The following is a 25,170-nucleotide window of genomic DNA, read 5'->3' as shown; positions in this document are numbered from 1 at the left end:
CACACATACACATTCACTGACTGTGGATAATTCTACACATATGTATCAAATCACTGCCTCTGCAGTCACACACAATGGCAAGAAGCAATGCATGTGCACCACATATGCAACACGCCTGTACCCCACTGTGTAAAACAACCGGGTCACACACACACACACACACACACATTCACCACTGTAAGTGTATCACTGTGTTAATAGGCAGATTAGCGCGTTCTGTGATCTGCACTGAAGAGGATAATATCAACCTCATTTCTTCAGTCAGACATAACAAAGCAGAGCATGTTATTCCACTAGTACGTCTGTCATCATGTCCTCACAGCTAACAGCATGCAGAGGTTTAACACAGGATTGCACAGGCTGCACTGCAAAATATTAAATCAATTGTAAAATTGGTGCAAACTAAAAGTTTTAATATGACACACAACATGAATACACCAGAAAATATTAAAGAAAAAATGAAATGGAAGAACCGAAGCCAGATTTGAGAAATTCAGAGGGTAGGTTTTTTTTGTATAACCAATAGAGCGAGCATATTTACATGAACAATTTGTTTATTTAATAAAAACAGATATTTTTAACTAATCACAGTTTTTCTTTTCACTTAGGTGGAGAGAAAAAATGACATCACCGACTAAAATATATAAATAGGATTTTTGTTACAGGCCTATACAGTTTTTAATTATAGTTTATTAAAGTTTTCTTTTTCAGGATCTTAAATTTGCAAATGCACGATGTGAGAGAAAGGACAATCCTACAGGCTTGTGGGGCTTTCCAATTCAAAGAACATTTTTAGAAATTGGCCAAATGCATGTGAAATGTATGAAAGAATGCAAAAACTTAAAATAAACAAATGCAAGAAAACTTTCATTATCATAGTTGTATTTAAATTCGTATTATCCTAAATATTATTATTCTTTAAAATTCTGTATTTGTTTCTAATTCATATTTCCACATTGTAACCCCTGGTATTGATACGTGGATGCGAGACGCAGCAGACTGCTGTGGCCGCTGCACCTCTTCCAGGTCTCGGCCCAGAGTCGACCTGTCGCACTTCAAAGGAAGCCGCGTTAAGGCTTGTAAAAAAAGAAAGGAAAGGGCTATTTTAGAGATAGTTTTAGCTGGAATGCATTATTTTTGCTCTCTCTCTCTCGTTCTCTCTCTCTCTCTCTCTCTCTCTCTCTCGCTCTATATCTCTCTCTCGCTCTCTCTCTCTCCCCAGTGAGCCTGGATGGCAACACCAGATCCTCAGGTGGAGTTTATAGCACTTTTTTACGAGCTTCTCTAATCCTCGTACTGTTCCTTCGTTCCTCCGACTTGAAGCGGAGAAGAAAATATGAATCTAAGAAGAGACGCAGCATGCGGCTGCTGCATTGTGGAGGAATTATCCCTGATGAACCAATTATGCTCGCAGCATCACTTAACTCCGGGGTTTTTAACTTGCAAGGGTCGATATTCATAGCCACGCATGTACAGCAGCGGGTCAATTAAGGCTCCAAATATTATCACTCCGTAATGCCTGGGAAATGATTCCACTCCTAATTAATGTTTGTATTTTTTTCCCTCTATAAAAACAATTATGAAAGTTCCCTCTTGCATTGTTTTGTAAAATGTGCACCAATTTCTGAACATTAGGAAGCTGGGAAAACAGGCAGTATTTATCGAATCCATTTCATTGATTTCATTTAAATTGCATGCAGTTCGTGTTGTTTCCTGTTGACAATCGCGTGGATTATGAAGGTTGAGAGTCTCCTGCTATGTGTCATAGGAAAGAGAAGATTTAAAGCCTATTAAGGCCTCTTATGGAAGGTGTAAATTATTGGCTTGCAGCTGTGCCATAATCGCGACTGTTGTTAATTTCGTTAGTTAAAAAAAAAACGCAATAATAAAATGCGATTGCATGCAGATAGATTATCAATATGCAATTTTAACTAAATAAAACATAATAAAACTGATTTAATTCATATTTATGTTTTATGTGTTGCTCCCAATGTAACAGTATCCCCTCTAGCGAAATATTCGGGGGGGGGGGAAGATTTTTTTTTTTTGAAACGTGAATATGGAGATACATTAATTTAATACTGAAATTGTTCAAAATCAGGACTTAATTATAAAATATAAGAACATGCAATGTATTCAGGAATCAATCAAAAAGGAAATCAATAAATTCTGAGGTGGAATTCGTTCTCGAATTGTTATCTATTTTTATTTTTATTCACGCTGAAGCAGACAGGTGCTGTTTTTTTGGGTTGATTGATTGTGTTATAAAAACACATCAAAGACAAAAAACACCAGCTCTCCTGATTACCAATGTGATAGTTAGAATCTTTGTTCTACTTTCTTTACTTTCATCGGTCACTGATGTGTTATGCACCGACATGCTCAGACACCTGCTGTAAACCATGGCCTTATTTATGTCATTTCACTCGTAGAAGGAAAAATACTTGCATTACATTTTCAATTTGCAAAACTCTTGCCTTGTGTGTGTGTGTATGTTTTACAAGAAATGTCCAAAGTATTACCAACTGTTCGGGCTTATTGATGCCTGCTCGTCTCCATGCCGCGTCTCTCCTAAACGCACTGCATGCGCGCAGCTGGTTCGCGTCTCCATCGATCAGATAGAAATATAATTCGGCCTAACCACGATAAAATACCGCGTGCCACCTATAGTTGATCTTTAAGGGAGAGAAAGTGAAGATGTAGAAACACAAGCCCATACCGCACCTCTCTCCTCCAACACCCCAGGGTGCGCCAACCTCGGCAAACACAAAGTCATTATCGGTTAGATTCCAAGAAGGCGAGTCTGTCAAGGAACAGGCTTCCTTCGGAGGATTTATGTCATGCCTACTAAACATGGGAAGATGTCTTCTAAGTGGTGCGAGGAAGGATAAATAACAGCGAGTCCCTCGGCTGATTATATTGAAACAACGGTGCGCATTTGTAAAGAGGATTGGGGATGCAAACACGGGGTCCCAGCAGATGATGAGGCAGGGGCCCATCCACCTGCTTCACACCGGGAAGCGAGAGGAGAGGAGCACTCTCCTCTCTGCGCGGCTCTTCCGCTCCACTTAGCAATACTTTGTGGGATCGTTTCATCAGGACAATGTAAGGACAGGGATTTGTAAAAATAAAAAAAAAATACGATTTGAATGAAAAGTGCAGGGATGCGATGGATTAAAAGACATGTATTGTTTGGTATGTTATGATGAGAGAAAGGCAGAGACGCGTCTAGTTCATTGAGAAACAACACAACAATATCGGAAAAGGTGCTTTCAGAAATGTGATATTTGATAACTCACATAGGGATATGTTAATATCAACACAGCTGCTTCACCTTCAGGATTACACCTCTGGGATTACATTTTTTTTTTAACTATATTTATCGTCAAAGTGACGAATAAGTGAATAAGTTCCTCATCCTTTACAAGCAGAGCCGCGGCTGTTGCGCAAGAGCCGCTGCGGTCTGCGTGTGTAACAGCGTGTGTATGGTACGGAGAGCCTGCAGGTCCCGCTATGATTAACTGCACCCTAACAACCGTCCTCTATCTATGTCTCCCCCTCACACACGTGCGCGCGAACGGACACACACAAACACACGCGCACACGCGCGCGCGCGCACGCACACATACACACACACACACACACACACACACACACACACACACACACACACACTTGTACAAACTCCTCTCCCCTCTCCTTACCTGACATTTATCCCACGAAACCCCCAAATCCCCCGTCCCTTAAAAATAACTCTAACTTTAAAAATAATAACAATAATTAAAAAAAAAGCAAATAAACAAAGAGAGAAATTCAGTGTAACATCCACGGAAACAGGCGAGAAATGTCGGGAGGAATTGTGGACTTTCCCTCGGCCGGTGGAGGCGATCTGTTATCATCATTACTTTTCCAGACGAGCCTGTTTTCATTCGCGGCTCCTCTGCTGTTCTGTAGCCGCGCGAGGGGCTTCCTGCCTCGGCCACATGAAGTCAATTAGCCGGTCCCAGAGGGGAGCCCCTTCCCGAGTCTTTATCGGCACTGGGGTTACCAAAACACTGATATTGCTTGCTTTTAAACTCCACACCGCTCATGGACCAATTACGGAGACTTAAGCATGTATGTAACGAATCCGGACATGGGATAATCCATCAAATGCTGAAATAAATGAATTCGGCCCATCTGATATTCTGCATATTTTGCATTAAAATGTGTGTTTTTTACAAATACACAAAATATGGGATTTTTAGGTTTTTTGATGGGGCAGAAAAGGACTCATGCATTGATTAGTAAAAAATAAAAACAACACACACACACACATACACACACACACACACACACACACACAAACACACACACGCACACACACACATACACAGAGCGAGCATACATGAATGAAAACACTGTGTATGTGGCACAACAACATAAAGACCGAGACACAACATCCAATCTGATGTGTTCCATAAGTGTGAAAAAGTTGCAAAAATGCAATTGGATTCTTATTTTGGAATGTCAAATAACAAAACATTGCCCACAACCCCACCCCCCATTAACCCCTAGATTACACAAACACACACACACACACACACACACACACACACACACACACACACACACACACACACACACACACACACACACACACACACACACACTCTCTTCTCAACTCACAGACCAAGTAAGAATCACAACAGCCAACGTCTGAACATACACCAAGAGAAGAAACACAAAAGTTTAGTCCTCGGCTGCAAATGTGAAGCGAGTGACTGGGAGAGGAGGCCGTGAGGGAGAGGATGAAGGGGTGAGGCTGAGCTGACGTACCTGCTGGGACATTCTGTAGAGGAGGTTGCTGTCAGTGCCCTGCGGCTGCCATGTCCCCATGAAGCCCGGCTGCTCAGCACTAGGCGGTCTGGTGCTGAACTGCATGGAGCTTTCGCCTGCTCCCTCAGCGCTGCTGCTAACGATGCTAATGCCACCCAGACCACTTCTTCTGCTGCTGCCGCCGCTGCTGCTACTGTGGCTACTGGAGGGGATGCTCGTGCAAGCGCCAGCGGTGGCGGTGGGTCCGTTAGCCTTAGCTGGAGACGGCCTGGGCGGCTCCGGATCTGTGCTGGGCTCTTGTGGGACCGTGTCGTCGCACTCACTGCCTCTCACATCCAAGTCTGCCTCCTTGGACTTAGACCGAGAGAGGGAGAGACAGAAAGGGAGGGCAGGGGGTGTGAAGGAGGAGAGAAGAAGAAGAAGAAAAAAAAGTCAGTGAAGGTGGGTTCTTTGGGTTTGTGTTGCTTCTTTTTTTTTGTATCGCGCTGTCCTGCTCCACCAGAAGGATAACAGTGAGAGGAGAGTTGAGGGAGTAGATGTGTGTGTGTGAGGTTTCTTGGCAGCTCTGGTGGCAGAGGAGTGTGTGTGGAGTTAATTCTCATGAAGATGGAAAGAAAAGAGGGCTCGCAGTGAATTTCCTCGGGGGGGGGCCCCGTCTTGGACAGGGCAAGATGAGCGGAGAACTGGAGGTGAGGAAGGATGAGGATGAGGAGAAGGATGGAGGTAAGGAGGGGGGTTGATGAGAAGGAGAGCAAGAATGGAGTAAAATAAAAAAAGAGGGGGGTTATGGGAATTAGATGTTGCCCGTGGCCTCAGTTTTCGCTCTAATCCATCTGTCAGTCATTGTGTACTTGGACATGGACTCAACATAAATGCGGACACCTACATGCAAACACACACAATCCAACACACTGCCCTCCATGCATGCACGCATAAGACCTCTAATATTAAAGACATTGCAAAAGAAGTAGGGGAGAAAAAAGTTGAATAACCTGGAAGCTGCCATCAGCACTGAACACATGAACATAAGAGTAAAAAAAGAAAAAAATGGTGTAATATGTATTTTTTTCTCATGTCATGAGTAAGGCTTAAATATAAAATGTATACTATATTGAAACCGATTGAAACTAAATGTGAAACACCTTCACACAAAATCTGTGTTTAAAAATGTAAAATAATAAATAAACAAAAGTAAACAACAACAAAAAGATAATCTAAATAGAAAAAAAAGTCCCATGAAAAGCGCCATACAGCTCAGGCACGAGTCCATAAAATGCATGAAAGTCTCTTACCATCAATTCTGTGCCTGTCCCAGCAAAGTGAAGATGAGGTGTGGGAGTGAGACACCCGCTATCCCTGCTCGCGCTTCTCTCTCTCTTTCTCTCTCTCTCTCTCTCTCTCTCTCTCTCTCTCTCTGAGATCGTGTCCCTCTCTCTCGACGTCCGTGTGCTGCCTGTCCTCTCTCTTTCCCTCTCTCCCTCGCTCTCTTTCTGATTCCTCTGTACTCCGCAGCAGCCGCTGAGGAACTGGACTGAGCGCCTGTGTGTGTGCGCGCGAGAGAGCGAGAGCATGTGAGAGCGAGCGAGCGAGCGAGCGAAGAGCGAGCGTGTGTGTTTGTGTGTGTGTGTGTGTGTGTCGGGCCGGTGCAGGCGCAACTGAGTCAACTGTGCCGCTCCACTCTGAGATGCTCAGTGACATCGCGCTGCACGCTTCCTCACACACACTTACACACACACACACTCTCTCTCACACACACACCCCTCCTCTGCTAGGGGGAGAAAGGTGGGGGCAAGCGCCATCGCAGAGCAGGAAAAGAGAAGAGAAGGTGGGGGGAGCGTTTGTCCCCCTGCCTTATTACCATTTGCGCTTCCAGCGGCCGGCACGTCTCAGAGCAACTTACTTCCCCAGAGGGACCATCCCGCCACACACACACACACACACACACACAGACAGAAACAAACACACACACATACGATGCTTAGCAGCAAAAGAGCATTTTACTTTGGAGAAAAAAATATAAATATATATCTTGAACAAAAATCATCACCGTTGCAGATGTTATCAAGTATTTCTTTTCTTTGTTTAAAATGGAGAAAAAACAGTATTGTATTCAACAGAAAGGTTCTGTAATAACTAGTGAAAATAGGCTTAACAGCAATCAAAAATAAACAAACAAAAATAAACAAGAAAATGTCAATAGACTTTGCTTTATCGCAAAAAAAAAAATCTGGTGCCTTTGTTTGATTTTCTCCCACTCTAATGAAAGACTAATGGAACGCAGGCAATCTGCCACCAGCATGCATATGAACACACACACACACACACACACACACACACACACACACACACACACGGGAACAACCCCCCCTGCGGAGGCTCTCAGATTTTAATTAAGAAAAAAATGAGGAAGAGGTTCCATTTTAGCCAAATTGGTCCCCACAGCCGCAAAGGTAAGGGAATAAAATGAAGGATGGAGGAGTAAAGGGAGGTAGACATGGAGAAAAAGACACACAGGAGGATAAAACTAAAAAAGAAAAAAAAGAGGAAGGAGATCTATGCTTCCTTTGACACAGCTAGGACATGTCTCAAACAATGAAGACATCCCCCCCCACCTCCTTTCCTCCGCTTCCCTTTAAATCTCCCATCTCCTCCTCTCCTCCCCGTCTCTTCACCCCACCATCATTAGAGAAATGACAGACCAGGTGCCTCCGTCCGCAGCGAGAGGGAGATGTCACTGTGATCTCTCCGCTGCCGAGGAACAAAAGAGAGAGCAACAGAGAGAGAACTTCTCGCCCCGGCTCTACATTAAATGGCTTCGGATATATTAAGTCACTTCACATTTTGTGGCAAATTGCTGGAGACAGGTGCTTAGTTTTCTGTTAAAAGCCTTTTGTACGATGTACTAATGGCAGTATACTGTTAACCTTTGCTGAGATTAACACACCGGTACTGTGATTTTCAAGGGATTTGTGAGAGAAAAGTATACAGTGTGTGTCCTATACCACTTTGAAAATGTGCAATTGTTTCTTCGTCTAAAGCTCAATTTACGTCTTCCTCCTGCATGCCTACGTCTTATTCCTTTGCTTTTGTCTCAAAATGTTCTACACTTCTAGATCTCTTTACCTTGCTGTCTCCTCTCCCTCTCCTTTTCTATTCTTCATATATCTTTTGCCTAGTGGCCTTGTCAGAAGCCACAAGCAGCCTTGTCGTAAAAGGCGTAGTGTGTCACCTCCTGTCCATGTACTGCACACGCCGCTCTTAGCAACTTATTGAAAAAGGTAATGCATGAGGCTTAGACTAATTATATTAAGTGACAATCGAACAGCTGAGGTTTCTTTTTGTTATCCAGCTCCCGCTTCCTCCCCTTCCTCTCTCTCTCTCTCTCTCTCTCTCTCTCTCTCGCCTCCTCCCTCTCGTCTGTAAATGTGCGAGTCTGTGGGTTTCTTCGAGTGGCACTCAGTGTTTTAAGTCAAGCTGGTGGCTCAGCTTCTGACCTGGCTGGTTAATGGCTGTTATTTGTGGCAGGGAGGAATGGACTCTGCCAATATTGCTCAGGCTGCCTCTTTCTCTCCCTCTCCCCCTCCCCCGCCTCTACTGATGGTAATGGCCGTGATGACAGGAAACGAGAAAGAGACACAGAAGTAAAAATACAGGGAGATGGAGATTTTAAAAGGGAAACAGGAAGGAAGAAGAAAATAGACAGATACAAAACGCTATAGGAAGCAAGAATGAGGGTAGGGAAAAAAATTGATGCAGGAGATTCGCAGGCTCCTTTATTAAAACTATTATTGCGCAGGACTTGAGAATTCCCCCCGGGGCAGGGGTCCATGTCGAAACCCATATAATTAACTAGAGGCTCAGCTACGGATCAATTACCAGACAAGCAAGTGATAGCCGAATCAATGGAAGATCATCAGGCTCGTTATCAGTGTTGCAACTCATTAGAGGAAAAGTGAGGTAGAGAAAGAGGGAAAGGGAAAAGGTGTGGGGGGGAAGAGGGGAGGTCAGGGTTGGTGGCAGTGTGTTAGCCCCAGTGTGGGTTGGATACTGGTGTGTGATGGTGGGATGTGCTGTAGTCCTTCTGAGCAGCCTGGGACCAGTGACAGGGTGGAGCCCTGTATGACAGAGGGCGGGTCCGCTCTGCAGCGATAGTCACTGAGGCTTGTATGGATCAATACAAGTGTGTGCATGAGGTTAAAGCTCCGCCACAGCATCCTTATTCCCCAGCGACTCACACGTTCAGTCTGGGGCACAATCCTACAATCCAAGGAGTCAGAAGGGGATTGTCAAGATTGAAGAGTTGCAGAGCGAAGCCTACATTTACAGAGTCAGAATTCGAGGAATATGTTACCTATATGCAGAAATCTCTGTGAGATTATTCCATGCCTCTGTAAGGAGCAGATATGTGAAAAGAGGTAGCTATTTCAACTATGAGTCAGTTCATTTGATTTGATTCTGTTGAAGACAAACGCACTGCACATTCGTCCAAATATTAAAATATTTTTGATTCAAAAAGATCAATACATCTTTACAATAAGGGGACAAGAAACTGTCAGACTGTCTGTAAGAATTGTGCAGTGTAATGCTCAGCAAACATGCTGCATGATCCGAGTACTCGATGCTTTGACAAAAGTAAGCCTCCAGTATGTTGAATAATCAATTGTGCACTGAATGAATATTTGAGATTTTCTTTTTTTTCAATGATTTTTATTAAAAATAATCATCTGAAATGACCACCACTATAGTCTTTGTGAAATAATGAAATACAAATATTTTTCACCTCGCATTCGGGGAAATTAAATGGAGTTGATTAGTAAATCCTTCCTTCCTTCCTTTCTTCGTTCCTTCCTTCCCTTCGTACATTTTGGTTCTTTGCTTGACAATGTTTCTTCTGTTTGTATTCTCTTGTTCTAACGTTTTTTAAAGTATTATTTATATTGCCTGTAAGCAAAACGCAGGACAGGAAACATGTTTTAAAATCTGATTATAGCATACAACGAGGTCTGTATACTGTGTACAGAATGATAACTTCTCCTCTGGGCATATGATGATGAATCTTTAAACTTTGATTTTTAACAATCGTAATAATATAATACAAGATATTTGTGTTAAATTGGTGTAAATGGATGTAATATATGCGTCACTCAAAGGAATAGCCTTACAGAGAGTAAATAATGGATTGTATATCAATTGCTTACTGTCTGTTACCTTAAATTCATGAAGAGCCCTCTCATGCGTGCAGGAAATGGTTCCTCATGATCGTGGTGCCAGTGTTGTAAAGAGTAACATTTTTGCTAAAATGCATGTGTGTGGGAAGAACACGACTCAATAAATGAGACTTAGATTATACTGCACGAGCTGTGTGGGAGTTTTAAACACATTTTTAATATAATTTAGCCGTTGTTAAACTTGGACTCCGTTTACTTCAATTCATCAAGGATTTATTCAGTTTTCAATTCTTTTTTCCTTCGTGGAGGCAGCCAGAAAAACTGAGTTTTCTTCAAGAACTCAAGGCAACACGCGGCGAGTAATTGATAAGCAAGTGCTCATTTTGTGGGTGAAGTATTTTCTTATACAAGTTGTATACAGATTCATGCTTAAAGAGATGTTGCACTTCTTTTCCTGTGAGCTACAAGTGTGCTTCAGAAGGCCCCTTCCGTCACTTAGCGCACATTATTCTACCCATCAAACCTCTTAGCACCACCTGTTTGTTTCCCAAACTTTGACATCTAATGGGTCAAATAGCCCAGAAATTATGTGCGACCGCGCTGAGTTGTTAGACTGTTCTCAAGAGAACCAATTCCCCACACGCTCTTAAGTCTTGAGAGGTAAAGTACCTTACTTTTCATTATCTATGTAAAGTGAGAAAACCCATTCAAGCAAACAACAATGAGTTCAAAACAGATGCAAACATCATGACAAATTATTATTAAGATGCTTGACTTCTGTGTTCTTTTTCTGTGCTTTGACTTCTTTGTTTTTTTTACAGGGGAGGGGCGGGGTCATTTTTCATGGAAAGAAATCACAACTGAGCAAAATCCAACTGAAATTGGCCTTTTACACAGTAAAAACAACGGCAAATCGAGGACAGAAGCAGAGGGCAGAGAGAGAAGAGAGTGGAACAACATAATTTGCGCAGTGATGGTGATTATGTGCCGCAGAAACAAATGATTAAGGCCAGTAGAAAAAGGTTGAGTGAGTTTCTCTTCGCTGAGGAGGCTGCTTCTCGAACGCGGCCAAAGAACACTGGTTCACTTTGGGTTGCAAGGCGAAAGGAACATCTAGAGTTCACAGTCTGCATGTGACAAGGAATGGCGTGTCGATCAGATGGCACAGGGATAGAACTGTCACTGTTCTGCTACCACTAAAGGGCCACAAGACATCATATGACACGGGCAGGAACAGCCCTCCACTTGTGATAACAGCAGAGAGAGAGACGGGGAGAAAGACACAGAGAGACAGTCGGGGGCACCGAGAGGTCTTAGACTTAGAGGAACGATAGAGAGCCACGTGATTGACTGTGTCACTGATCACTGCAATCTGGCCTCCAATAATAAATGCACCTTTGTGAGAAAACCTGAGGGAGAAGAAAAGACAGCGGCAGAGCTTTTTCCTCAAGACTTACGAGTTATTTACACTATTTTAACTGTATCTGTGGTAACGAGGGTTAATGGCTTAGAGAGCACAATCTGCTTATGCCTATTTGGCAATTCATGACCTAATGACACATGTTGTGTATAAAGTGCTCCACATGATGTTTTTTTATGACAAGAGGTGAAGACTCCACTCATGAGGTTAGGAGACAAAAGTACAGTTTTATAACACGGATACTTTCTAGCCACGCGCACACAAACGCACAAACGACACACACACACACACACACACACACACACACACACACACACACACACACACACACACACACACACACACACACACACACACACACACACACACACACCTCTGACCCTGCAGGCAACAAGCTGACCATATCATTGTTCTTTCACCAAATTACAGCAAATCCAACAGCAACCTGTCGGCCTCCCTTACTTTACTTTTACTGCACACTCTATTGCACTTTGAAACATTCAAATTAGTAGCATCAACAAGCACGTAACATTGTACTTTCTGCCTTCAAAAGTAAAAGCACTTCCTGTGTCCATGCTCTTCAAAATAAGAGTAAATAATGTAATAAAACAAGTTACAACATTATTTTCTCAATTATTGGAACAATCGTTTCTTTTATAAAGGAAATTATTAAAGATCACATCACACAAGAAACCAGAGCCAAAGAGTCTAAAACCCCAAAACATCTAAATTATTAGTATGACAATATTAGGCCAGCAAAAATCAGAAGCAGTGAATACTTGGAATTGTTGTCCACAATTGATTGTTCAACTTAATTGTTTACTTGAAGAAGGTAGCTTCTCAATGTACAGCCTGCAAATAACTACAATATTTGTTTCAGTTTGTTATAAATCCCCATAAAATAACAACAGCCTTAGTAAAAGTGCCTTTCAGTGATTTAATTTTACTGGCAGTATTTACAGTACGAAGCAAAATATAGAAATCTCCGAAGATATTTTTGACTTGTTGGATTTCCTGAGTGCATTTTCTTTTTGCGTATTGCCAGTCCATCCAACATGGACTCCACAAACTTTACTCACCAAAACTTTTAAGACCTCTCCACTATGGAATCCTGATTTTCCCACTAAGTTGTACAGCTAAAGTGTGAGTAAATTTAACTTTAACCCAAACACCCTGAACCCCACAGTGGGATTCTGACATCAATAGGAGGTGGGCATTATGATGGAGACAATTTTACTGCACAGTGGAATGGAGTTAAAGTTCATTTCTGCATCTCTGAATGTCTGGAGTTCTGTAACTTGACTCCAGATCCCACCAGGACTTGAGAGGAAGATCTTAAACATGGCAGAACATTTCAGAGAAGACAAAATGAATATCCGCATTGTTTACATTCTGGTTTAGTCTTGCTCGCATCCGTAGATGCTGCTCTTCATTCTTCACCATGTGAAACCCCAGTAAAGGTGTGGAGCATCAGGGGAAAGCGTTATATAGCGTATGAGCCTGAAGGTGGAGGGATATTGTGCGAGAAGAAGAAGACCTAAAAGAAGCGGTTCAGTTCCGTCACTTGTCTATTACTTTTTCTCCCTCTTATTTCCTCCTCTAACTCCATATTCATGCACACTCACACTTGGATAATTCTCTTCTAATCATCTCTAGTTCTTCTGCTCTTCCGCCCTCATTTACTTCCCTCGTGTCTCCCTCCCCTTCTACCCTCTCTCTCTCCTCACCTCATCAGACAGGCCTCCACCTCGCCCCTCCGCTGCCTCCATCCCCTCTCTCCTGTCCTCTCTCACTGACCCGTGCTCGCCCCCAGTCACAGGGCGTTGTGTCTCTACCTGCCAGGCTCCCTGACAGCCCCACGTCCCCCCGCACCCCCTGAGAGGAGACCGCCTGCCCATCCGGAACGCTGCTGTGGCAACCCTGCCAGCGCCCCCATTGTAAAGGCCCCCACCACCACCACCACCACCACCACCGCCGCCGCCGCCGCCAACCCAATCTGCACCAAACTCAGCGCATGAGAGTTCGACAAAGTCCTTCTCCTCTCTTTGCTAACTTCCCATCCCTCCGTCTCTCATTATTCTGTTTTTACTCTTCTTGTCTCACAGCCCTCTGATTTTTTTTTCCCCCTTCTGACCTCACTAATAGATCTTTACCTCTTTTAGCTTTCTGCTCTCTTTGACACTCACTGAAACACTTTCTCCTTTTGCTAAGGCCCAGATGAAAAAAAGAGTGTAAAGTCAGTGGTTGTTATGGTGACCTCCATAACTGTTTGCTTGAGGATTGCTGTTTGTGTTGTGGTGGGGCAAAATACTGGCAGGAAATACAGCACCAGGAAAATTGACTGTAGTGACTCGAAAAGCAGACATTTTTTGGTCGAAATTACATTTGATAATGTGAGGGTTGTATTATATTTGAGGACAGCGAGTGCCGCATTATGGGTTGTTTGTAGCTTTAATGCTGCTGGGTTAATACGTTTCTTCTGATTCTTACTGTTTCTTTTAGAGTTAGTCATGCCTAAAGTGTTTATGTGGCCTGCTTTAAGCTACGGGAGTTTCTGCTCGCTTAAAATTGACATTTATATATTAGAAAATATAGGGGCGCTTTCGAGGTCGTTGGCCAACGTACAAAGAGCAGAACTTTGAATCCAGTCTGAATCCTGGCTGTGGCTTGGCTTGGGCAACAAAAACACTTTGATTAAGTTTAGGAAAGGTGTGATTCTTGATTTCGGTTTAATGTGAAGTTGCTGCACACTTTCCCTAACCTCACTCAAGTACTTCTAGCGCATAAACATAAGCATACAAAAGCTAATAATACAAGAATCGCTATAAGCTGACATAGTACTGCAAGACCGGATATTTTGGCAGAAAACTAAAAGTGAACATTTTTCTGATAAATTCAGTGGCCGGCATTACGTCTCCTTAAAAACATATTTGCTGTTTAGCTGTCATTTCTAGGAGACAGGGTTGTGTTGGCTTACGTAACTTGTTGTGTCACCAAGTAGGAAATACATTCCAAAGCTTGGGACCGAACTGTCTGTCGTGCAGCCAAGACTGACTTGTCACACAATTTAACCTTAAAAGGACAGTCTGAAAAAAATTAAGCAGTTGGGCATGCTACACTTTTTTTTTTTTCAAATGAGTAGCATGAGAATAAGATCGAGCACTCTCCTCTCCTTACAGTATGTCAGGGAAACATTCCCAATAGGACGAGCAGATGTTGGAAAAAGGGGAGTAGTGTCATGGTCGGGGTCATCTTAAATTTGGTCCGATACGGCATGTGAAATTACTAATTTATGTTGAATTGAGACAAAATCCAACCAAACAGGGATTTATCAGTCTAATACTCATGTCTGGGTATGACTGTGTGTCTAGATGTTCTGAGAGAGGTCATCCGTAACCAGTTGTGCCTCTGCTCAGTGGTGAGGTAGCGAAGTAATGGGAACCGCACGTGAGTAACAAGGAAGTCCACGACTGCTTTTGATATACAAATTAAATATGGAATGACCTCACAAAAAGTTGAGAGTCGTGTGTGCCATCTGAATCCTCCCCGAAAACAAATGCTGAGCTAAGAGGGAGATGGGAACAAAAGAAAATCCCAAAACATGTGGGTTACATTAGCCAGGGGAGTCTTTTATTTATGGCACACACATGACAAGAAGCCTAACCGCTAACAACACGACAAACACACAAACACTTGTGACTCTCCCCTGCCAAACAAAACTCACAAATAAATGTAACGCAAATCATCCGGTGGTAGTAAAACCACTTAGCAAACACGCAACAATGTTTTGGTTTGGGACTTCACTTGCAAGAGAAGATAATTCAACTTGTTTTCAACTGTGTGTATGAAGAGGAGAGAAGTAGGAAGTGCACCTTTAAACATGATGTATTTTGTATTCTTTAACTTCTGTATCCACCAAACATTTTTTTTATTTTTTTTTAAGTCATAGTATCTCCATGGAGAGGTTGTAAGTGCAATGTCCTCCTTCAAACCTCTTGTAATTCAACACTATCCAACAGCACAGGCACAAATCTGCTTAGTGAATGCAAAAAGCAGGAAAAAAAAATATGAAGAAATTATTATTCCACCATCAGGTATCAATTACAAAGAAAAGGGGGGTTAAGTGAACATCAAGTCATATTAAAGTATATAGGAGGCCACTGGCATTGAGAGACTTTGTTGAAAGCTCTCGTGTATTAACACACATTCTTACACGTGGCCAAGTTACATTATTTGATTATTACAAGCGTAGCCACAGGTTTGGCGTGCATGCTTTGAGTTCCCCCTCTCACCATAGAACCACTTCCACAGAGAACAAGAACCTATTAGTCTGAAAACTGTGATGAGAGAGAAAAAAGAAATGTCTACATCTGGCAAGCACAGAGGCCAGAAACCCAGCTGTGTGTGTGTGTGTGTGTGTGTGTGTGTGTGTGTGTGTGTGTGTGTGTGTGTGTGTGTGTGTGTGTGTGTGTGTGTGTGTGTGTGTGTGTGTGTGTAAAGCATGGGCGTATATTCCATCTCGCGTGTCTGCGTGGCATTGCTTTAATACATAAGACAGATTTCATGACAGAACGGATGCGAGGTTCCGCGTAATGAACCAGCATTGTAAAAATTTAGATTTAAAAAAATTGTCTGCTGTTTCATTATCTTCCAGTCACTCATAAATCACCTCATGCTCTTATGATTCTTGTCCGTTTTCTTACGTTCACTTAGCTGTCCGCCTCTCGCAGTCAGTTGCTCTCACTTTGTCCTCACTAACCACCACACCGGATTCTGTCACCTGTCTCTGCTCGTTCTATCACTCCCTGAGAGGCAGAGCGATGGCCACCGCATTCCCAGAGGCAAGACATAAAGGGCTGTGAATGGATGGATGGATGGCGAGGGGGACGAAACCAACGACTAAATTATTAAGTGACATTTCGCTTCGCTTTGAGACACACAGACACACTCGAAAGGCAGGCGGGTAAACGCATTAGAACAGTTAGCCCCCTGAATGCACCCGACAACTCGACTACACGCTAATTCACGTCAAAATCATCAAACCAGGCCCGGGGCTCTTAAAATTTTTACGCTACCGCTTGAAGGGACGTCGTGGAGCCCGGGAGGCTTTCTGAGAGTGAGTGGCCCTGTCATCGCAGCCATCGCTGCCAATAAATAAGTAAATATGGGAGTGGAGTGGCTAAGTAGCGTTGCCACAGAGTTGACAGCACCCATTCACTGTGAGTTTGTGCCCCTGTGTGAACACCGGCGAGGAGGTATTCGCACCTGTGCGTGTCCTTTCCCAACCTCTGACCACTCCAGAGGGGGGGGGGGCTTGATCTTGCCACCATCTCCCTAGCTAGAATGTGCCAAAGTGGGGCTTCATTCACTTAAGTTCCAACTGGCCTTGATTTCCTGTAGACAAGCCTGGAGCACACTGGGACAGTTTGGTCTAATTTGGCACGTAGGAAGACAGGATGATGGGCCATTTGGCCACCATGGACCCCGGCTCTGTGTTCAGGTCTAACAGGGAGAGGAGCTCAGCCACTCAGTTCTTAGTTTGGGGGGGGGTTGCAGGAGAATTAAACAGCTGAGGTTCCCTCTCCAGTTAAACCAGGTTCACTCTCCGAGTGTCATCGTCCCTTTATACACACATCGGATACAAGACACGGGATATTAAACATCCTTTTTTTTGCAAAAATGAGAAAAGAAAAATACTGCATTCCAGTCGACAGGAAGAAAATATGGCTTTGTACGTTTCTGAAATATCAAGGATGTGTTGAATGTCAATGTTTTTATATAAGTAGTGCAAGGAGCGACGTTCAGAGCAAGTGACCGAGTTGTTTTATATTGAGCGACTGTTATTAAATGTTATGTGATATGAAAACAAGTTTAGCAAGCGAGACAGTCCACTCAGGGCAGGTGGGAGGCTGGTGGACAATCTTGAAGTTACACTTGATACATAACAACAATTTTACTTAATGCTTGTTATGTAACGTTACGCAAGTTATTTATTCACGTTACAATTGTTACGTTACATCATTATGTGATTATTTGAACACAATCGATGACCTTTTTTCTTACCTTAAAGTAGTGTTGTGGCCTAAACTGAACCAATGGTTCCACAATGTTCACCACGGGGCATTGTGCATTTCTGCAAGTGTGATAAGAGGGCTGATATGAAACTTAATTTTGGTATAGAAAGTTGACATTCAATGTATCTGCAGTTTGCAGAAACGTACAATGTCAACATCTGTTCATGATAGAGTTGAATAGCATTTAGTTTAACAATATTGAGCACTGTCAAAAGTCCAAAGCAACTATTTTGTATAGTATAAAGTAGCTCAAACTAATAAATAACCTCCATTGTATTTGAAGTGTGATGGATATATAAACCCCTGGACAAATAAAACCAAAACTCTCTACATTGCAATATACACAAAGAATCTTTTAGATTTGTTTTGTATCCTTGTTATTTGGGTAAACCTACCCTTTAAGGAGTGAGGTGACTTTACTTCTTCCCAGCAGCAGTTCTAAAACAACACAAAGAGGCAGACCCACGTAGAAGTACACCAAAAAAAGTAACTTGAAGTGAGAAAATTCTTGGAACAAATGTGTTTTGTCATCTGTTTTTAGGAAAATGAGACAATAATAGAACAAATTAAGATTTTTCTTTGTAGCAGTCAATCTTCATGACATCATTTGGCCCGAAGTGGCGAAGTCACTTCGGGCCACTTGACGTCCGCAACAGCGACCACCAGCAGACAGTGCAGGCAGTCTGACCTAACATCTAAATGCACCGGCACAGTGATACTTAAGCAACTGTAAAGAGTGTTTGTGGGCCAATAAATGTGCTCACAGTGTGAATGTATCTGTTTCACTGTGTGTTTGTGTATGTGTGTGCATGCGTGTGTCTATCGGTGGGTACGCTCATTGTAAAGCCTGCTAATTGCAGTTGAGACTCCTTTAATTAACACAAAGAGAGGTCTCCGGGGTATGTATGGGCACTGTGAGTGTGTCACGAGTTTATATCCAGCCAACCTGTGGGACACAACAGCCTAATCAGAGCCTTTTAAGTTCTGCCATGCTCACACTGGAGGATTAACTGAAGACACACTTTAGTCGTGGAAAATGAGACAACCGAGGATCGCGTTGGTCTGGCTGACAAAACAAGCAAGGCATAAAAAGAAAACCTCAAATGTGCTTATAAAACTAACACTTTGAACTAAGTACACAATACTGCTGACAATAAGAAGTGCGGTGTTTTAAGGTTGTAATGACTTTATCTAGCTTGGGAGCCTTGCTCAACTGTAAACAAAATGGTTGCCCCGCTGTTGTTGTTTGCAGATTGATGGTTTGTGTGTGGCAATGGATGCCACAAGAGATATGACACAGGATATGCCTCAATCTTTCTCTCTTCCCTTTGTCCACCCACCTCCGTCTTCATCTGCTCTCTCGTTCCTCCTCTCTCTTTAAAAATAACTTCCTCTCTTTTTATTATTCCTGCCAATTTGGACAGGCGCCCTGGTCAAAGACAGATTACACTAAGTCGCATATCAAACCTAATCAATCTTCAGCCCCTGGAAGGCATCACTCTCTCAATGAATAATTACAGCAATCCAGTTATGAGCTGCCACTGCCAAAATGTTGCCACCACCATCTTTTAGGATGCCGGACCCCTTGGATGATTAACCAATGAACTTTGAGGGGGAAGTTTGTGAGTGAGTGTGGTCCAAGGACAAAAGTGCAGAGGGAAGACGAGCCCAACATCCGGTGATGACGAGTGCAGCTTAGTTCCCTCTGAGACTCCAGTCAGGTGAACTACTTCAAGTGCACCTCGAGTATGCAGAGGTTGGAGAGCTGATATGTGTGGAGAATGAGCGCGATCAGGAGTGTGTTTTCATCCGGGCTTTAGTCTGGCGTGGTTGCCATAGTCAAACTAAGGCCAAACTCAATTTGGCTTCCTTGTGTTTTTCCTACAGCTGTCTTACAATACGCCACCCTCTGTTGCTAGCACTCACACGGGCACACAAACGCACACAACAAGATAAAGATGATTAAAAGGTGAGGAAGGGATGTGGTGTGAAGAGGGAGAAAAAGATTAAAAGACGGGTAGAGAGAGAAGGGGGAGAGGAATGAATGATGAATGAACAAATCATCCTGATGGTGAGGGCGCTGCTAACAGCGGGGAGAAGATGCTCCAGTCATACACTGTCAGTCAGTCATTCATCCGGTAAAATGTGATGTATGAAAGGGTATGTGTGTCATACAAGACACGGTTCTTTTATCAAGAGGCATGTTGAGTGGAAAATATTGAGGGAAAATTGACAAGAAACTGCTTTTCTTTCACACGAGGGAGGAGAGCCACTGTGCTGTGCATGAGAGGAAGTGGTGGAAGGAGGAGTGAGTGCGTAACTGCTGGGCAGCTGTATTGAGCGGAGGAGGGTGTCATTTAGAAAGTGGCTGGCTCAGCAATGGCCATTAGTAGCGCTGTGACACAGTGGACCGTCAAGCAAACAGATAGACAGGCGGAAGAACAGGCGTGGATGTGGGCAGGCATGCAGGCAGGAGAACAGATGAACCGGTGTACAGGTTGAAAATAAACCAGCGATTGCTTTCATTAATGATTTGTTTTTAAAACAGCCTATTTCATTAACAATTATATAAAGCAGAGCAAGTGTCAAATCCTCACATTTGAGAAACTACAAAAGTGTTAAGCTTTTTTTTGTTGAGTTTCCACTAATTAATTTTTAAAACCAAGTTCAATTTGCAGATTAACAGGTTACAGAGCTGATTTTGAAAAAAATGCATATATTCATTGCTGTATATATGTGCTGTATATATGTTATGTACATATATAGATAGGCTAATATTAAATTAGCAATTTATTTACCATTTCTGAGGCTATTGCAAATTCACCGTGGCGCCGAACTCCAGGACTGTACACCGCGAGAGAGCTATGTACGGGGCTATCCAGCCCCTCGATTCCACCGGTGGCAACGTGGTGGCACTGCATGGTTGTGGCCTTCAGAGTGCAAGTGATTGCACCTGATGTGCCGGCACATGTTTCAGAAGCTTGACGTCTGCTGCACTTAAAATATGCATCTCGTCCATTTCTTACAGCTGCAACGTTTTGCCCAGAGCATATTGAGCTAGGAAATACAACTAACAGGCAAAAAAGGAACCAGTAGCCTACTTACTTACCTATGACTAATTGGGAAAGGCGAGATGATCAGCAACTCCTTATTCCTTCTTAACTGTCAAAACCAGTCATCTACATTACCCACAATGCAAACCACCAATACTTTGATTTGGATGCTAGTGGTAGCTAATGTAGCTGTGAACCCCAAGCAGAGATGAGGTTAACTGGAACTGAACTCCACAACCCCAGATTGTTTTTTTTCACTTTCAGACTTGTAGTCTTAAGACCCAGTCAATGTTTATCAGACAGGATTTACATTGCGCAGCTCCCCCTGGAGCCACAAAAGGCTTTATACAAATTATTTTCACTTGTGCAGTTTTACTCCCCAAGACTGGTTAACAGACTTTGATGTGTTTAATCAGCGCAATTCCCCTTTACATGAACGTTTTACAATAGACTATCAAAGCTCCAAACTGTAACTCTATTGAAATGACCTTATAACATACTGGGAGGATACTGATATGTATACTATTTTAGGCTATCTGATATTTTAATCCAAGGAATCCTCTTATAACATTATGGTGAAATACTAGCTGTCTAATACTGGAATAATACAGTCGCTCCGAAAACCACAAACTATCCAGCACCGCACCACAAATAGCTATGATTTTAGTCAGAATTGAATGAAAGAGAGAGTAGTATGAAACAAAGTGAGAGATGGAGAGACAAAACGAAGAATTCCTCAAGCCTGTGAAATTCCTCAGACAGCAGAACTAGCAGTGAGGGCTAAACACTCCGGAGTCTGGGTGTTGGCAGACACAAAACACCGCCACAGCAGGAAATCTGAAGCTTCAAAACGCACCAATCGCAACGCTGGGCAGGACTTGAATCACCAATCACAAGTCTCAGCTCGACGTAAAGCACCAATCCTATCCGGCGTCATACAGCAAGGAGATAAGTACTGATCTGATAAGATAAGTTTGACCTGTGATCATGCATATGGAAAACTGTGACAGATTATTCATCGTCAAACGTTCACATGTTCGTGACTCTTATGTGTGTTGTACGTAACAGACACACTCTAGCTCTACATTTCCGTCCAGGAATCTGACTAAATGACTCTGAGGTGAAACACTACAACCATGCTTTATTTATTTGCCTGAAAGACAATCACAGCTTTCTCTTCACTTTCCCACCGGTCTGTCCAGCTGCCCTCTGCCAGAGAGCGTTTTGCCGGGGACGGTGTGGTCCTACTGGAGCGGCAGGAATTCACAAGCAGAGGGGGCAAACCAAGGTTACAGAGACGGAGGGTCCAGGCACGCTCCCAAACGAGGCAGGCGGCGACGCAGCCAGCACAATCTGGGGTCCTTCTGCTGACTAGCCACGCTAGGACTCATGGGAAGGGAATGCAAGACCCTGTCGCGGGCCAAGTTTGGAGGAGTGTGGAGTGAGAGACAAAATGCTTGAAGAGGACGGGGTTAGCACATGAGAGCGCTGCGTGTGTGCGTGTGTAAAAACCTTGACAAGTAAACTCTGGCTGCGATCACTCGTCACTTCTTTGTGTTGGAAAAGACCGCCTTGCCACACCCCGCAGTATAAGCCGTACAGGCCAAGTCTTCTCCCATTCCAACGAGGAGACATTAAGGGAAGAATAATCACTTTGGACGCAAGCTGCCAATTCAGTCTGAACTTATTCATCTCATTTAGAGTCAGTTTGGAGGGTTATACACATGGCAAATGCCGACTTCTCAGTTCCCACAGACGGTGGAGGAGAGACCGCTGGCAGGGCTGACGATATTCCTCCATTGAGCTTTTTCTTTACTGTAATAAGAGAGGGGGCGACAACGGTCTGCCAAACCCTGACAACTGCAATCCTGTCACTGCGCGCTGCCAGTTTATCTGCGGGTTTTCTTTTTCACTGGATGCTTTACCACTAATTCAATTTCTTCTGGTGTTTCAAGCATTACATTCTAAATCAGGATGTCCTGAAAAAGCCATCTTACCTTATCAAACAAAGTCACATACACACATTTACACACACACACACACACCCGGTATACGTGAAGGACAACGGCCACCGTAGCAGCTTGCCTCCCCACAAACCACATGATGCAAGGACCCCCCAAAAACCCATATCCTACATGGCTCTGGCTACGCATACTAACTAGCCAGCGCAGCACCCAAAGGGGGTACAGTAATGCAACTGGAGATGGCCTCTCTTTTCATGAGAGCATGCACACATGTAAGCACACGCACACGTTAGGTTTAGTCTAATTAGCGCTGGTATTTTCAGGGCTTGTTTGCGCAAATTGGAAATGTGTGATGTGAATTAAAATATGGCCGGGGTCTTTGTTCCCAATAAAAAAATAGAAAGGGGTTTCACCTTGCCCCTTTGTTGGGGCTCATACGAAAGTAATTTAGTCCAGAGAGAGGTAGTAAAAAAAGACAGAGGAAGAAAAAGAGACATGGAGAGACAGAAAGGGAAAGGGGGAGAAGGGGGAGGGAGATACATTCCGTTTGGCCCAGAGTGAGAGGCACTGTGGGTGTCTGAGGGCCCTCGCTGCAAGTAATTGCTTCCATATAGGACCCAGCCATGGTCACACACACACACACACACACACACACACACACACACACACACACACACACACACAGTCCAAAACGTAAAAGCAGATACTTATCTATAAATATACACCGATCGAGAAGAATTATAAAAATGAAATTTACGATACGTGAAAGTACACTAAAAGTTTGCGTTTATCTAACCGCTGAATCCGCCTTTCATAAAATGAGTCATAAAATGAAGTGGAGGCCACAGAGCTACTGCAGGAGGTGATGAAGCACCGTAACATATTACCAGTATGAGAGGGAACAATAGAGCACTAAATACCCCTGACAATCTGGTTAACAAACAGAGATTATTGATACATTTTCTTATGAAGAATATTTGATCTTGCTTTGCGTCCTTGGCTATATTAGTTGCTGCTCATGGTCACCTGTGTATTCCTGTGCTCTGTTTGGTCTAGTGCCTGCATGTAAAGCAAATGTCAAAGTCCTTTCTCAAAACCATGACAACATTCCTTACATATTACTTTCTATTTCATTTTCTAACTCTAAAACAAATGTACCAAGTGGATCAGAATTGAACAGAGCCTACAGATGCACACACTGAACAAAAACATGACCTGCAGGGATGGTCTAGTCTTTATGGGATGTAAACTCAAACTGAAGACAGAAGCTAAACTTTTCCCTTTCACCTCACAAAAAAAAGTCTCCTTTGCCCGTCAACGTCTCTCTTTTCTTTGCTTTTCTGTCTCCTGTTGCTTACAGCAGTTGTTGCTATGGCAACAGTTAACCTCAGCAGGTGTAGATTAATGTGTTTATGTAATACATGAAATAGTTCAATAATACGATATTAAATAATAGACTCAATAGAATCATTCAAACCCATGTCTTCGTGGAGGACTTTTCAAGAGATGCTCAGCCATTGAACAGACATTTCAAATATGGTTTACTGGCACAGAGCGGAGCAGTAGTTCAGTTACAGATCTGTTTTCTTATTCCCTGTCCTCTTGTATCACTCTGAATGTGTATATTTCAGTACATAGACAGTGTAGGCTCTAGTTTGATGTATTTACAGTGAGTATTACGCACACTCTTTCTCAGTAACACACCCACAGACACGCACACTCATGATTAATAGGAGTGGGTCTGAGAGGGGCAACAATAGTCATCCTCTGCTCCGCTGCCAAAAGAAAGCATCCAGGATAAGGCATATGTAACCACATGTGGCTGTGGCTACATTAGGCTGTCATGCACTACCTCTCATGTCAACAACAAAGAAAAAAAATCTCTTTTCCCCATTTCTCCATACATATCATAAATCGACTTACATAATGACATATACAAACAGAGAGAAGAGAATGAAGGAGACAGGCAGGAAGTCAAGGAAATGTAAGAAGACAGAAATAAAATAGAATAATAATTCAATAGGACGATTGAGATGGAAGATGCAGGGAGATATTTTCAGTCTGAGTAGAGGAAATCCGTTTTGCCATTTAAACCAGTTGCAGCCACTTAACCAGGTGCACAGAGCAGCAGAGGCTTCGGACTTGGACAGCAAAGGAGCCAACTACATAAAAATGAATCTAAACTTTACTGGGTTCCACTGGAGTTTAAATAGCAGATGGACTCTGTGTGTGTGTGTGTGTGTGTGTGTGTGTGTGTGTGTGTGTGTGTGTGTGTGTGTGTGTGTGTGTGTGTGTGCGTGCATGTGCGTGCATGTGCGTGTGTGTTTGAGGTTCACAGCGTTAATGTGACAAAGACCACTTGGGAGCGCTAGCACAGGAAGGTGAACAGGTGTGTGTTTTCAGCCTCTTAAATGAATGAAGTCACCAACATGCCTGCACACACACACACACACACACACACCCATTCATTTTAAATGACCGTGAGTCTGTGTGACTGAATTGGCTGAGCTCACATATCAAAGGCACGTGGGGATAGTTGAAGATTTACAATGAAGTGGCAGAACATAAGTCTGCATGTATTTATGCTGTGCAAGTGTGTGTGTATGTGTGTGTGTGTGTGTGTGTGTGTGTGTGTGTGTGTGTGTGTGTGTGTGTGTGTGTGTGTGTGTGTGC

At 43.2% G+C, this 25,170-nt stretch overlaps 1 protein-coding gene across 1 annotated transcript in view; it reads right to left on the bottom strand.

Annotated features, from left to right (window-relative positions):
- The window catches only part of bnc2 (basonuclin zinc finger protein 2), a gene marked incomplete at its 3' end in the record, with an annotated part of 149,481 nt that overhangs the window by 81,726 nt on the left and 42,585 nt on the right, over nt 1–25,170 (bottom strand). The window contains exon 2 of the mRNA XM_079220181.1: nt 4,819–5,172. Coding sequence (XP_079076307.1) covers nt 4,819–5,172 — 354 coding nt within the window. The remainder of the gene's footprint in view (nt 1–4,818; nt 5,173–25,170) is intronic.

This window comes from Taurulus bubalis (genome assembly GCF_910589615.1).
Source record: "Taurulus bubalis genome assembly, chromosome: 6".
Lineage (NCBI taxonomy): Eukaryota > Metazoa > Chordata > Actinopteri > Perciformes > Cottidae > Taurulus > Taurulus bubalis.
This window is presented reverse-complemented; position numbering and strand designations above follow the sequence as displayed.